A 16518-nucleotide genomic window follows, 5' to 3' on the forward strand; every position below is an offset into this window, starting at 1 on the left:
TGCAGATTGTGTCACGTGGAAGCCTTCTGATGGCTGGCTGGACTTTTCTGGGGAGTCCTGTCTGCTTTGGGAACAGCTCCCAAGAGATCAGTTCCGGCTGAGGTTGGAACTGCTAAAATGTATTGAACACATTTGATCAATGGGGAGCAACCAGCGGAAAACTAGTGGGTGAGATCACAAGGAAGGGAAAGAGATAGAAAGTTTTCAGGCAAGACGGATTGGAAAGACCTATGGGAAGGGACACGAGGAACTTTTGGAGGCAGGAAAGGGTGGGTGTTTCCTTGGAGAATGTTTTGTTCATTTTGCCTCTCTTTCAACAGCTTTTGGCCAGTAATTAAGAGGTTTCCTTTGACCTGTTTGTGAGGTCAACTTGGTGGTAGCTGGAATCCTTGGTGGTGGCAGAGAGGTATACCCACCATACGTAAGCACTTGGCCTCTGGCTTGAATTGATGGAGGATAATTCAGTTTTCTTGTAGCTTCTGGAATTTTTTTTTCCTTCCTAATTTTCTTTTGCTTGTGACTGGGTTATTGCTGTCTTTCCCAGGAACTTGACTCTTAGAGTACTTGAACAGACGGAGCCTGGTTCTGGCATGTACTCACAGAGACCGCAGGTTCAAGTTAAGAAGAGAATAAAATCCCAAGCAATTCAGCAGTCATAGAGTATTCTAGAAATTCCTCTACCTCTCAGCCCATTCTCCTGCCTAGTGAATATGTCATCCAATTAATACATGGCTGAACCGTTTTCCATAATCTCTTATAACCTTTCTTTTCAAAGAGTTTAATTCAGTTTATGTGTGTCATTCAACAGCAGTCATAAACATTTATTGAGTGTCAATTTTCTGCCTTACTAGTTTGAGTAATCGCTCTGAAAAATGCTTTAAAGTGAAAATTCAGAGGTTGAGCATGACTGGAGAGGGTTGGTGGGGCCTTCTTTCCTGGGAAGGCCTTGCTGTCTTCTGTCCTTGTCTCTGAGTAGAGGCTGCTTGAGGATCCTGACTCTTCTTGCGTACCCTTTCTGGTCCCGGTGGCTGGGCGTTCAGTCTGTGGCTGGTAGGTCACTGGGTGCACTCTTGTTCCTCCCCGTGTCCTTAGTCAGCTCTGTTGTTTGGAACTGGATCACCTCATGGGCAGCCAGAAAGACAGCCTGCTTTGCCTTTCTTCTTTTTCCTTCCCTCCCTCCTCCTCCTCTCCTTGTTTCCTTCCTCCCCTAATTCTCTCTCCCTCTCTCCTTTTCCCTCCCTGCCTCTAGACTCTTCCTTCCCTCTCTCCCTCCCTCATCTCTTCCCTTCTTCTCCCCCCCTACTTCATGAATTATGAAGTTAAATCTACCATTGCCAGGGGAAAAATGTTTCTTTCCAGCGCTACATGTAAAATTTTAGGCTTAGTGAAAGTCACTCAGTCATGTCTGACCCTTTGCAACCCCAGGATTGTATAATCCATGGAATTCTCCAGGCCAGAATACTGGAGTGGGTAGCCATTCCCTTCTCCAGGGGATCTTCCCAACCCAGAGATCGAACCCAGATCTCCCGCATCGCAGGCGAATTCTTTACCAGCTGAACCACCTGGGAAGCCCAAGAATACTGGAGAGGGTAGCCTATCCTTTCTCCAGCAGATTGTCCCAACCCAGGAATCCAGTTGGGGTTTCCTGCATTGCAGGCGGATTCTTTACTGGCCGAACTACAAGGGAATCCCTTTAGGCTTATGTACCATATTCTTTTTTTTTTTTTTTTGCCACACCATCATGCAGCTTGGGGGATGTTCCCCAATGAGGGATCTGATTGAACCCGGGCCCTCAGCAGTGAAAGAGTAGAGTCCTAACCATTGGACCGCCAGGGAACTGCTTATGTACTGTTTTGGATTGTTCGTACATTTCTTCTCCTTTAATTACCATGAAGATTGCATTTACTGCATTTTTTTTTTAAAGGATTGATCTAAAGAGATTTGGCTTTATAGTGCTGCCTTCCTTGACCACCAGATTTAAAACAGCAACTCCTGCCTGTTCCTATAGTCCTACTCCTCTCTCCTGGTTTTTCTTCACTCTGCTTATCATTGTTTGACATAACATGTACTTAAAACCAACCCTTGTGGTATAACTTACACATAATATAATATGTACATCAAAAACCAGTTTTTTGGCTTTGTCCCATGGCCTGTAGGATCTTGGTTCCCAGACCAGGATCCAACATGAGGCCCCTGCATTGGAATCTCAAAGTCTTAACCACTAGATCTCCAGGGACATCTCTGTAATACATACCTTTTAAGTGTACAGATTTGTGAGTTTCAACAAATGTGTGTACACCTGTGTAACCACCTCTGCAACACTCGAGATGTAAGTACCGCACGCTAACCAATTGCACCCCTGGGGCTCCCATAACGCTCAAGGTATAGAGTGCTTCCGCCCCCTCGGAAGGTTTCCTTCTGACTTCCCAGTCAGTCCCCAGCAATCACTCATCTGCCTTCTACAGCTGCAGATTTGACTTTCCTGGAGTTTCGTGTGAATAGAATAATTCCATGCTGCTTTGTATCTGGCTTCTTGCACTCACCATATGTTTTTGAAGGTCATCCGTGTTGTGTGTCTCGGTTCATTTCTTTGTATTGCAGAGAAGTTCTATTGTATAGATGTACTGCAATTTCTTCATTTGTCCATGGACATTTTGTTTGCCATATATATTGCTTGCTTATGGTCTTTCTTCTCCCCATTAGCATGTAAACTTCCTGAGGGTAGTGATTTTTTTTTAATAGGGGTGCAATTCATGTAACATAAAATTAACAATTTTAAGTGAACGATTCATTAGTATTTGGTACATTCAGTGTGGTGCCACAACCTCTGTCTAGTTCTAAAACATTTTCATCATCCCAGAAGAAAACCCTGTACCTGTTAAGCAGTCCATCCCAGAGGGCAGTGATTTTTTTGTCTTTTTTATGCAACATTTGTTAATTTCCAGTTATAAAACTAACATAGAATGGTCATGTTAAAATACTGAAGATACAGAACTACAAGAAAGTATCCACTTTTATCTTAATTTTACAATGAAAACCACTAGTACCTTTAGTTCTTTTGAATGTTGCATTTACTCTTTGAGTGTGACCTAGAGGCAGACCAGGGCACTGCAACATCCGTCGGCACTTAACAGCATTTACGGCACGCCTCCGCTGCGCTGAGTGCTTGCTGTGCATTCTCTCAACTTAATCCTCGCAGCAATCCTGTGAAGTAAATTACATTGTTACCCTCATTTTACAGATGAGATAATGGAGCCCAGAGAAATTAAATAATTTCTTTAAGGTTTTTCTGAAGTCAGTGAGTGGTAGAGGCAGATTGGACCCCCTCTGCTTTTTTTTTTTTTAATATATATTTTTATTTATTTGGCTGTGTTGGGTCTTAGTTGCAACATGAGAACTCATGTTGAGACAGGTAGGATCTTAGTTCCCCAACCAGGGATCAGATCCAGGTCCTGTGCTTTGGGAATGCAGAGTAAACCCACTGGACCACCAGGGAAGTCCCCCCTCCACTTTAAAAAAAAGATATTTTCTTGGCCACACTGTACAGCATGTGGAATCTTAGTTCTTCAACCAGGGATCGAACCCATGCCCCTTGCAGTCTTAACCACCGGACTGCAAGGGAAGTCCCCAGATTGGACCCTAAGGTGTAGCCTTCCCTAGAGAGAATATAGCATCTAGATATTCTGTGCTGTGTTTATTCACTTACTTAACAAATAAGTACAGATTTCCTATTGTGTGTCAGGCCCTGTCTTAGGGCTACAGTGGTAAACAGCATAGCTTAGACCCTTGCCAACCTGGAGTATGCTCTAGTGGGAAGCTGGAACCAGGAATAATGGGAAAATGCTAACAGAGGTGGTGGGTGGGGACTGGAGGCTGTGATTAAGAGAAGGGTAGAGAAAATTGTCCATGGCGCGATCCAGGTGGAGGTGGATCTGAATCGAGCTCTCGCTTTTTAAAAAATTAAAAACATTTCCTTTGTGGTTTATCACAGGATACTGAGTATAGTTCCCTGTGCTCAGCTCTGCTGTCTTCTGTCTAGCCTGGAGTTGTTACTACTAATCCCAGAGCCTTTACCAGAGCTTCCGTCTGTTTCTATAGCTGGCCAGATGAGTATGCCATGCCACGCCACTTCCATCTTCCATTTGGAAGCTCCTTGGAAGAGTTCCTTGAGGATGATGTGGGTCTTGAGGATGATGCGGTATTTCCAATCCCCAGAATCTAGCATTGCTTTGGAAAGCTTTTCACTCAGATATAAATGGACAGCTGAACTGGGTGAGTTGGGTGAAGTCAAAGAAACTGACCAATGAGCTAAAAATGACCCGTCTAAAAGAATTTGTTTTGTGGATCATCCCTACATAGAAACATTTCTCTTTCCTGCTAGAGGAGCTCTAGGCAGCACTGTGAGGTCATATGTCAGAGGCACCACTGGTAGAAGACATGGGAGGAGAATTCCTGACCTCTCAAGTAATGGAACTCTTTTGAGGACACTGGAGTGGAAGAAAATGATCTTTGCCCTTACCAAATGCGCTCAATGTGTTTGTGAAGCCAATCTTGTGACTTTAGTGGTCTTAAGAAAACATTTGATTGAGAAACAATTGTTTTTTACATGAAACTTGATTGGCACATGCATGGGTAAACACAAACATGTACAGTCCTTTGAGGATAGGATGAAATGTAATTTTCTGAACTAGCTGGGTTGGGGGGAGCAGGTTTACTAGAACTTTCTGGCAGTAGGGATTTGCTGTTGGAAGGGAACCTCCTTTGATTTTGGACTTGAACAGTGGACTGGGTCCTGATCTGTTTGACATTGTTTAAGTAAAATTTTATCTGAAAATTAGGCCATGGACTTAAATCTTTGTCTGGAGTTTTTTTCAACATGATGAAAATGGCTCTGGATTTTTCAGAGAAGAGCGTCCTCACTTTTCACTTCTCCTTTCCTTCCTACAGAAGATGGAAAATGCTACCTAAATTTATACTTAAGTTGGTCTTACACCGTTAGATTAGTGCCAGATACTAGATGAAGCTTGATACATATTTGTTGATTGGTCAACAGAGAAAAAACACAGCCTAAAAGTTGAGAATTAGGTTTTACTTGGTGAGTTTACTGAGGAGTATAGCCTAGGGTAGCCTCTTAGATAGCCCACTCCAGTATTCTTGCCTGGCAAATCCCAGGGACAGAGGAGCCTGGTGGACTGCCGTCTCTGGGGTCGCACAGAGTCGGACACGACTGAAGTGACTTAGCAGCAGCAGCAGCAGCCTCTCAGATGGCTTGGAGGAACTGTTTCAAGGAGTTGAAGGAGGAACCAGAATACAAGGGAGTTTTTGCTGGGGGGAAAAAAAGAAAAATTTTCTAGTCCAACATCAAAAGATCACTGCTAATCACAAAGAATAGAAATCTCAGGTTAATGATTTCAGTGCTTTTCTGTGGGAAGATGCAAGAGTCTGGGCTCATTGAAATTATTCCTTTGATGTACACCTTTACTATCTAGAGTCAGTATTCTGTTTTTCTCCATCCTGAATCCCCTCAGGGTGAACCATGGCAGGAGGGCTGGGGTGGCTGCAGTGGCTGATGGCTGGATGGAGGCAACATTAGTTGTTTACCAGAATGGCAGGCAGCGTTCTTTGTTTACTGAAATGGCAAACAGCATATTTTTTGTGTACAGATTAAATGAAGTAATCAAGTTCTCATTTCCTTCTGAGATAGTGGTTCCAGTTCTGCCAAGATTGAGAATCTGGTTTGGTTTCTTTGGGTTCTGTCTCTTCGTTGGAGCTCAGGCAAAAATGGAATGAAAGCAGAATAAACCAGAGTAGTTGTTCAGTTCCTAAGTTGTGTCTGGCTCTGTGACTTCATGGACTGCAGCATTCCTAGCTTCCCTGTCCTTCCCTGTCTTCCAGAGTTTGCTCAAATTCCCATCTTGAGTTGTTGATGCTGTCTAACTATCTCACTGGCTGCCGGCCTCTTCTTTTGCTTTCAGTCTTCCCCAGCATCAGGGTCTTTTCTAGTGAGTTGACTCTTCGCATCAGGTGGCCAAAGTTTTGGAGCTTCAGCGTCAGTCCTTCCAGTGAATACTCAGGGTTGATTTCCTTTAGGATTGACTGGTTTGATCTCCTTGCAGTCCAGGGTACTCTCAAGAGTCTTCTCCAGCACAGACCCTCACATAAATGTAATTAGTGGGAACTTAACTTTGGGGATAATTTATCAATTTTGAGTAATTTTAGAATCTCAGTGGAGAGGTATAAAATCATCTTTGTTGTCCAAGGGTGGGATTTACCATGAGCGCTGTGCGGGGTGGAGCAGTCATGCCTCCCTTAGTCCTTTCATTACTTTGGAAAAGGACCTGATTTTTGTCCTCAGCTATAAAAACTTAGAGGACTGCGTGTTTGTAATTGGTGCAGATCAGATCCTCTGCACCCAGAGCGACCAGAACTGAGAGGACCTCAGTCCTGAGTTTCTTTCGTTTGGAGTATGTTCCGGTGTCTTTAACTTTACTGCCTCTGCTCTGTTGAACTTTCCTCCTTCCAAGGCTTTTTACTTCGATTTCTGTCCCATCTCGTGCTTTTTCCTCCCTCGGCTGCCTCAGAGCAAAGCCCACACGGTCATTCTTCCCGGAATAATTCTCTGAGGGCCGAGAAGGAATCTCTGAGAGACTGTCATCATTCCCCTTGCCTGCTTGGGTTGCCTTTTTCACTGTTGTAAACTGCTCTGAACTCGGAGCTGAAACAATGTAGTTCATTGAGTACTATAACATTTCATTCTAGAAACTCTCCTTGGAACTTGACACAAAATGAAAAGCTTTGATGGGTCAGACAGTGATAGAGAGAGGGGTGTGTTGTTTGGTTTCTTCAAGATGGGTATGGTGATAGTCAAAGTTGCTCAGTCGTGTCCGACTCTGCGACCCCATGGACTATAGAGTCCATGGCATTCTCCAAGCCAGAATACTGGAGTGGGCAGCCTTTCCCTTCTCCAGGGGATCCTCCCAACCCAGGGATTGAACCCAGGTCTGCTGCATTGCAGGCAGATTCTTTACCAGCTGAGCCACAAGGGAAGCCCAAGCTATAAAGTCAGTATCAATGATACTATGTTGTTTTGCTTAGGGGGAGTGAAAAGGAGTTACCAGGAGCAAGCAGTGAGAGCTTTTCATTTTCAGATAGAATTAGTTTAGATTTCACCCCATCACTGCCTCAGTCCCTGGATGAACAACCTCTGAGCCACAAGCAGGCGCAAGCCCGGGCGCTGCTGCTGTGCCCCTGGGTGTTTTCCCAGCGGGCTCGTCTTTACTAAATAATGACTGGCATTCATCAGGCGCTTGCTGTGTGCCGAGCGTTGTACTGTGCCCTTTGCGTGCCTTATTGCCTTTAGTCCTCTCAGTAGCCCTATGGGTTGTAGAATCTCTTACCATCTCATTTCCCTGAGGTTTCAGGAGTTAAGTAGCTTTTCCAGGGCCACACTGGGCATTGAATTTGGGTGTTTCAGACTTGCCTGAGGTCCATGTGAGCAGGAAGAGGACGGAAGGCAGAGGCTGGGGAGGAGCACCTTTGGGGTGTTGCTCCTGTTTTTGCTGTTGGGTCAGGGCCAAGGACCATTCCCAGCATGTCAAGTTGGGCGGGGTGACCAGTTGGCAGGGCTCAGAGTTAGGTAGCTTATTTCAGCCCAGGAATGGAGCAGAGTCGGGACAGGCAGGTGGTGAATAGGCAGAATCAGTAGAGCAGCAGCCTTGTTCCCTGGCCCCATTCTTCCTTCATCAAGGGGAATCTTCTTCCCTTTTCTTGACTTTCTCTTCTGCCAACTGTGGGCTTCCCAGGTGGCTCAGATGGTAAAGAATCTGCCTGCAGTGGGGGAGACCTGAGTTCAATCCCTAGGTCAGGAGGATCCCCTGGAGAAGGGAATGGCAACCCACTTCAATATTCTTGCCTGGAGAATCCCATGGACAGAGAAGCCTGGCGAGCTACAGTCCATGGGGTCACAAAAAGTTGGACTCAGAGACTAACACTTTCAGTTCACTCTCTTCTGACTGAAAAACGGGTCCTGCTACTTACTCCCTAGGCTGTTGTCTCCTTCCTGGCTCAGGGGAAACTGCCCACAGGTTAAGGATGAATTGAGGAGTATAACAGGGAGCAAAATAATGCGAAAGGCAGAAGAAGGAAAAACGAAGCATGGTTTCAGTTTGCCAGGCATTTTCTCCTTTATCTGTTGATTTGATTAGCAACCAGTACCCAGTCAGGGGAGGCAAGGATGGTTACATCCTCATTTTACATGTGGAAAAATGCAGTCAGTGCATATTGAATGATTATCCAGGGCTCCTTGGTAGAAAAACCAGCCTGAGGTTTGAGCTCCACCTCCTAGAATTCTTTGCGCTAGACTCATCTGCACATGCGCACATGAACTTGTATGTTTAACATACCCCGGGACACCTGGTGCCAAAATCATATCCCCAAATGCTGAGTCCAGTGAGTTACTTATATATGTTATGCACATCATTTAGTGGGTACTTCATTGGTATAAATCTTGAGACATTTAACTCTTAACAGCTCCTACAGGCCCCTTTTCAGGAGCCCACTCTTGAGTGTCCTGGATACCCGTTGTGGTTTTTTTTTTTGGATAGTGGATTCACGATTGAGTTCATTTCCAGGGGACAAAACCCCTGGGCCTCGTCTTCTTCCTCCAGACTGTTTGATGACTCTTGCAGCCGGCCACTCTGACCTTATCTGACTCCTTGCTGGTAGAGGTTTATGGAGCTTTTGTTTTGTTTCTCTTGCGGCCAGCTTAGCAGCTTGGAACGATACTGGAGGAGTGACATGGGTCCAAAGTGGGCTGTTCTGTGTAACTTCTTGTTCCTCTCAGTTGCCTGGGAGATCAGTGAGCCCAGTTATCAAATGCTGCCGCTGTGTTCAGCCCTGTGGACGATCCAGGGTGGAGAAAAGTGATCAAAGTACCTAGCAAGGTGCACTGCATTCATTCATTCGGTAGCTCGATATTGAACTCCTCTCCTGTGCCAGGCCGTATCCCGAGTACTGGGGTGTAAGGGCAGACTCGCTTCTGCCCTCATGCATCTATTGAAGGGCACTGTCAGTGCAGTGGGCATTCAGTAAATAAAATATTGTCATTTAGGCTATTCCTGTAATAATTGTAGTGATGTCATTAATAGAATAGTGAGTGCTTTACCATCTGGATGAGATTATGGGAAATGAAGAGATCATATTATCACACCCAGTGGTCTGCCTCCCTGTAACTTCTCCTTATCAAACCAGCAGACTCTTGAGAGTCAGGAATGTGTTTTCTGTTGTTGTTGTTTGTGTGTCTCCTGGCTGGAGGATGAGAGTTGTAAAGGTTCATCACTCCTTTAGCTGGAGTAGAACACCGTGTGTTTGAATTAGGAGCTTTGACCCTGGGGATTTGTGTTCTGAGAGTTACAGGCCCCTGAGCATCTTCCTGGAACTCCAGTCTGGGATGCATCTCACTGACGCCAGCGCCCTTCCTTCCTGGCCTGACTTTTTTTTTAAATTTCGTCGCGGCACACAAGTTTTCTCTGTTTGTGGCGTGAGCTTCTCTTACTGTGGAGCGTGGGCGCTAGAGCTCACAGGCTTCGTAGTTGTGGCGCTTGGGCTCACTTGCCCTGTGGCATGTGGGATCTTAGCTCCTTGTTTAGGAACCTGCATCAGCTGCACTGAAGGCAGATTCTTAACCACTGGACCACCAGGGAAGTCTCGTGGCCTGACTTCTTATAAGGACTGCAGTGTTTTTAAACTGTAAACAGAGGAATTATGGATAGATGGAGTTTGACTAGTAAGTTGTTCTTTGTTTTTTAATAGTCTTACTTAGATGTAAGTCACATACCATGTATTTATCATCCTTTTAAAATATACAACTCAGTGCTTTCAGTATATTCATAACATTGTACGGCCCTTAGTACTAAGTCCTTAGCATTTTCATCAACCCAAATAGGAACCGTGTACCCACTACCAGTCACTCCCTATTTCCTGCTTCCCTTCACCCCTGGCAGCCACTGATACATATTCTGTCTCTATGAGCTGACCTATTGTGGACATTTCATATAAAAGGAATTATATAATATGTAACATTTTGTGTCTGGCTTCTTTCACTTAATATAATATTTTCAACGTTCATCCATGTTGTAGCATATATCAGTACTTTTTATAGTTGAATAATATTCAGTCATTGTATAAATATACCGCATTTTGTATATTCACTCATCATTTGACGGACACATGGGTTGTTTCCATCTTTCACTGTTATGAATAAGGCTGCTGTGAAGATTCATGTTCAAGTTCTGTATGGATGTATGTTTCTAATTCTCTTGGTTTATACCTCGGAGTAGAGCTCCTGAGACATATGGTAACTCTATGTTTCACTTTCTGAGAAACTGCCATGCTGTTTTCTAGAGTGGCTGTGCATTGTGCATTCTCATCAGCAGCATTTGAGCACTGAAATTTCGCTGTATTGTCACCAGAACTTGCCATTATCTTTTTGATCATAGCCATCCTAGTGGGTGTGAAGGGATATCTTGTTGTGGTTGGTTTGCATTTCCCTGATGACTATGGTGTTGAGCATCTTTTCATGTGCTTATTGATAATTGAATGTCTTTTTTGGAGAAATGTCTGTTCAAATTTTTTGCTTAATATTTAATTAGGTTATATTTTTCTTACTGAGTTGTAAGAATTATTTACATATTCTAGACCATTAGTCCCTTATCAGATATGTGGTTTGCAAATATTTTCCCCCGTTCTTTGGATTGTCTTTTCATCTAATGGTACCCTTTGCAGAATAAAAGTTTTTAATTTTGATGAAGTCCATTTTATCCATTTTTTTCTTTTGTTGTATTGATTTTAGTGTCATATCTAAGAAGACATTGCCTAATCCATGGTTGCAAAATTTCCTCCTATGCCTTCTTTTAAGAGTTTATAGTTTTAACATTTTTATGACCATTAAGTTCTTATATACTGACTGAGGCTTTCAAAGTTCCTGTTAGCTGTTTGCTAGGGGTAAGTGTCGGAGAAGGCAATGGTATCCTACCCCAGTACTCTTGCCTGGAAAATCCCATGGATGGAGGAGCCTGGTAGGCTGCAGTCCATGGGGTTGCTAAGAGTTGGACACGACTGAGCGACTTCACTTTCATGCATTGGAGAAGGAAATGGCAACCCACTCCAGTGTTCTTGCCTGGAGAATCCCAGGGACAGGGGAGCCTGGTGGGCTGCCATCTATGGGGTCGCACAGAGTCGGATACGACTGAAGCGACTTAGCAGCAGCAGCAGCAGGGGTAAGTGTTGGGTGAGAGGCTATTATCCTGGGACTTCTTTTCCTTGTCACATTGACAAGTCAATCGAGGAGCCCTGGCAAGCACTTAATTCTTGCAGGTGTTTCTAGCTATTTTGCAGTTTTCGTATTTCATTGTCTTTCTCCTCCCCCCCACCCCTTTTTTGGGAAGGTAACGAATGAAGAGGACTTCATTAGGAAATTGGACTGCAAACCTGATCAGCATCTGAAAGTGGTTTCCATTTTCGGAAATACTGGGGATGGGAAGTCTCATACCCTCAACCACACTTTCTTCTATGGCCGAGAAGTCTTCAAAACCTCCCCTGCCCAGGAGTCCTGCACTGTGGGAGTGTGGGCAGCATATGACCCAGTCCACAAAGTAGCCGTGATAGACACGGAAGGGCTCTTGGGAGCTACAGTGAATCTAAGCCAGAGAACACGGCTGCTGCTTAAGGTCCTGGCCATCTCAGACCTCGTCATCTATCGAACTCATGCAGACCGACTGCACAATGACCTCTTCAAGTTCCTTGGGGATGCCTCAGAAGCTTATTTGAAACATTTCACTAAGGAGCTCAAGGCTACCACTGCCCGCTGTGGCCTGGACGTCCCCTTGTCCACCTTGGGCCCTGCTGTTATCATTTTCCATGAGACTGTGCACACCCAGCTGCTGGGCTCTGGTAAGTAGATGGGGTTCAGTTGTCACACTTTGACCTTTCTGGGTACACTGGGCTGCAGTAGTGACTTGGCGGTGGTACACGGCCCAGAAAAATTTTTGCCTGGGCAAGACATAAGGACGTGTTTCAAGAAGGATGACATGATCAACCATGTCAGAATCTGCTCATGGGCAGGATGAGGATTGAGAATTGCTGATTGGCTTTGGCAATATAGAGGGCCTTGGTGATCTGGGTAAGACCGTTTCCCAGGGATGGTGGGCCTGAAAGCCTGATCAGAGTGGGATCAAGAAAAGAGAAGGAAAAAACTTAAGGTAGTATTTTGATCTCTTTCACAGAGTTCTATAAAGGGAAGTACATAAGTGACAGCAGGAGGCTAATGTGGGATTTCAGGTTTTCCCTTTTTTGAAATTTAAGACGTGAGGTATTGCAAATACTTGTGTATTGCTGGGAATGATTCACTAGAGCAGGAGTGATGCACAGGTGGAGGGCTGACCTTGGGAGCGTGGACGGCTCATCTGTAACAACAGGAGAAAAGGGAGATTATATGGACACGATTACGGGTAAGTAGGTAGACGTGGTGGAAGTTGTCTTATCGTTTCTGTTTTCTTAGAGAAATAGGAAGCAAAAGCATCGCCCGAGTGGGAGGGTGAGGGAGCAGGTGCAACGGTGATTGGATGCAGGTGGGGGCAAGAGTGTCGGCTCCAAAAACAGTTTGATTATGAACGTTCGTTCAGGTAACAAAGTTATTAAGTGCACAAGGTCACATGCTGACTGCCAGGACCCCAAACTGAAAGAAAAACCAATTCCCACCCTCGAATAGCTGAGAGTCTAGTTAGAGAGGCCACACGTGTTCCATTCCGTGGTGGGTGTCGCTCCTGGAGCTGTGAGTGTGCAGAAGAGGGACACTGTACACATCTTTGTAGGAAAGAGGAGGTGACATTTGAACTTTAGAGACTGGCTAAATAGAGGAGGGGAGGAAGGATGGTCTAGGAAGATGAACCTGTAGTGGTTTGAAGGAGCTTGTTGTGTCCAGGGAACTGTAGGTATTTGTACACTGAGTTCCTGGATTCTGTTCCTACCCATTTCAATGCATTCTCCTCAAAGGATGGGGAGTGATGTTTTTTAAAAGCTTAATTTATACTTTAGGTCATGTCATACTCCTGCTTCCAACCTGTCAGTGGCTTTCCATTACATCAGGATACAATCTAAACTCCTAATTATAGTGTCCTCACTCCTGCCTGTCTCTGAACTCTGCTTTACCCCTTTCACTCCCTCCACTAGCTATACCAGACTTTTCTCTGTTCCCATCTTTGTACATGCTACTCTGTCTACCTGGAACACACTTTCCCCCAGCCAGCCATCCTCTTTCAGATTCAGCTCAACTCTCAGCCCTTTGGAGCCTTTGCCAAGTGTCTCCTTTAAAATGGTCCTTCCTGCACCCTGGTGGTCCTGTCTTGTTAGATCACCCTGTTCATGTTCATCAGGGCAGCTGTCGCTCTCCGAAATCATCCTGTTTGCTTACTGGTTTTTGATCTTTTCCCCTTGAAATGGAAACTCCAGGAAGGCAGGAACCTTACCTGTCTTATTCACTGCTGCTTTTGAAGAGCCTGGGTGAGTGCTTGGCGCACAGGAGGCTGTCATCAGATACTTGCTGAATGAAGAGGCTCAGTGTGTCTGAGGCTTAGATTGTGTGGGAGGGAATAGTGGACACAGTCAGGGATCAGATCATGCATGGATGGCCTTGATTTAGGTCTCAAGTATGACAAGATCCCTTGAAGGATTTTAAGTAGGGAGTTAATGTGATCAGATCTGTATTTTCAAAAAGATCCCCCACAGCCTGTTGCAGGATGAACCAGAGAGGCACGTGTAGAGGCAGGGAGGTGGCCAGGAGCTTATCACAGTACTAGGTGAGGAGTGATGGGGCCTGAGCCAGGGCAGGGCAGCAGGTGAGGAGTGGACAGACTGGGACCCTATTAAGGAGTTAGAATCCGAAGGATCTGGGTCTAGGATACCTCCCATAATTAGCATTTTTATGCCACTTTGGATCTTCACAGCTTTGGTGAGGGGAAGGTCTAATTTCCTGTTCAGGGTTTTGAAATAACCAGCCTTTCAAAGTAACTTTTTTTCCCATAGGCTTTACTTAAAAAAAAAAAAATCTTCTTTATTTTTGGCTGTGCTGCATCTTTGCCGCTGCACGGGCTTTTCTCTAGATGCAGCTTGCGGGGGCTGCTCTCTAGTCGCAGTGCGCAGGCTTCTCATTGCGGTGGCTTCTCTTCTTTCGGAGCACAGGCTCTAGGGCGTGCGGGCCTCAGTAGTTGCGGCTTGCGGGCTCTAGAGCACAGACTCAGTAGTTGTGGCGCATAGGCTCAGACACTCTGCAGCATGTGGGATCTTTCCGGAATAGGAATCGAACCTGTATCTCCTGTGTTGGCAGATGAATTCTTCACCACTAAGCCATCAGGGAAACACCCCCCCCTCCTTTTTTTCTTTTGCTTTATGCCTTGCACTATGCTAGGTGCTTGCTTGTTTTTTTAAAATAAAAGCTGAATAACAAAGATAACATTTTTTTCCTTAAGTTTGTAAACATTTTTATTTTTTTGCCTGTGTCACACGGCATATAGAAGCTTAATTCCCTGACTAGGGATCAAACCTGTACCCTCTCCAGTGAAAGTGCAGAGTCTTAACCACTGGCCTGCCAGGAAATCCCAACATTTTCTTAAAATAAATGCAGACTTAATTTATCTTTGTTACTCAGCTCAATCAACAGCATCTATATTTTACAAATGAAGAAACTGAACTCAGAGAGCTTAGGTTATGTAACCAAGGAGGTTCCAGATAGTAGACCGCAAAACTGGGATTCTGAATCCAGAGTTGTTTGTGGATCCAGAACTTTGGCTACTTTTCTTTGATGACTGTACCTTTAAAAATTGAGCTAAGGTCATATTTCCAGTGTTTAATTGGAATGATTTTGTTGTTAAAATATTAAAGGAAATTATGCTGTATGACTCAGGGAACTCAAACCAGGGCTTGGTCACAACCTAGAGGGGTGGGATGGGGAGGGAGGGGGGAGGGAATTTTCAAGTGGGAGGGGACATAGGTAAAACTATGGCTGATTCATGTTGATGTTTGGTAGAAATTAACACAATCCTTCAATTAAAAAAATAAATTTTAAAAATAACATAATCCTTTGTCAGCACAGAATCTAGTTTCTAAGGAATAAAATAATTTAGGTTTAAAAAAATATTAAAGGAAATTAAAACCAAAAGTCCTTCCAGTTTTATCTCCAAAATGAGTATGGAATCTGTTTATACTGCTGCGCCCTAAATTTCTGGATGAAAGTTGGAGAAACTACGGGAAGGCTGATACCCTCACACGATGGTAGTTGTCTGCAACTTCACCAGCATAAGACCAGCGCTTCCAGAGCAGCTATTTATTTTCAATGCTCATTAGAAGGTGACTGGTGAAATCCATCCATAGGATGGAAGACTATGTAGCTGTTAAAAAGAAGGAGATGTCTCCTCACAGTGTATCAAGTGTACAAGGACACACACTTACCGTATGTTATTAAGTGATGAAAGCAAGTTGCACGTATGTGTTGGGAATTATGTAGGAAAGAAAGTCTGAAAGGGTAATCACTGGACTGTAGTTCCCTTTGAAGAGTAGGAGGGAGCAGAGGACCTACGTTTCTTTCTTTTTGTGCTTTGACATGTTTGGATTTTTTACAATGAGCACACTAAAAAACAAAAAGACACTTCTAGTTAAGAATCCATCTTATAATGCAGGGGACTCTGGTTCGATCTCTGGTTGGGCAACTGAAACCCCCACATGCTGTGGAGCAGCTAAGCCCTCGTGCCGCAACTAGAGAGCCTGTGAGCCACAATGGAGATCCCTCGTGATGTAGCTTAGACCTGCTGCAGCCATTAAATAAATAAATATTAAAATTAAATAAGTGGCTGATTCTTTTTTTTTTTAAAGTTACTTCCTTGAAGTGTAACACACATACCAAAAAGTGCACAGTATATCAAAAGTGTATACCTGAGCACTTTCACAAGCTGAGGGTACCTGTGACTTCAGTACCAGGCCCCACTTCACAGAAACCCCTGCTCGTGCTTCCTTCTAGGCAGCTCCTTCCATCCTGACTTCCAACAGCATAGAGCAGTTCTGCCTGTTTATGTACTTATATTTACGGAGTTGCACCACATATTCCTTTTATAATGAAAGACAGGAGACTTAAGAAAGGCCCCTGTTCACACACCTGTTTCCGCAGATCACCCCTCCGAGGTGCCGGAGAAGCTCATCCAGGACCGGTTCCGGAAGCTGGGCCGCTTCCCGGAAGCCTTCAGTTCCATTCACTACAAGGGGACGAGGACCTACAACCCTCCCACTGACTTTTCTGGGCTTCGGCGTGCTCTGGAGCAGCAACTGGAGAACAATACCACCCGTTCTCCCCGGCACCCGGGCGTCATCTTCAAAGCCCTGAAGGTCAGTTGGTTTCTGGCCTGAGTGCTGCTCACTGGGGGACCAGTGGGTGGTGAGGACACTCAGTTCTCCAGCTTCTGTCGGTGCTGGTGA

The 16518-nt window shown here is 44.8% G+C and overlaps 1 protein-coding gene across 3 annotated transcripts in view; it reads left to right on the top strand.

Annotated features, from left to right (window-relative positions):
* Positions 1–16518, top strand: part of ZFYVE1 (zinc finger FYVE-type containing 1) — a 44878-nt gene that overhangs the window by 9978 nt on the left and 18382 nt on the right. For all 3 annotated transcript variants that reach the window (XM_044924765.1, XM_006055199.3, XM_006055198.3), the window contains exons 3-4: positions 11445–11949; positions 16214–16428. In XM_044924765.1, coding sequence (XP_044780700.1) covers positions 11445–11949; positions 16214–16428 — 720 coding nt within the window. The remainder of the gene's footprint in view (positions 1–11444; positions 11950–16213; positions 16429–16518) is intronic.

Source organism: Bubalus bubalis, chromosome 11 (genome assembly GCF_019923935.1).
Source record: "Bubalus bubalis isolate 160015118507 breed Murrah chromosome 11, NDDB_SH_1, whole genome shotgun sequence".
Classification (NCBI taxonomy): Eukaryota; Metazoa; Chordata; class Mammalia; order Artiodactyla; family Bovidae; genus Bubalus; species Bubalus bubalis.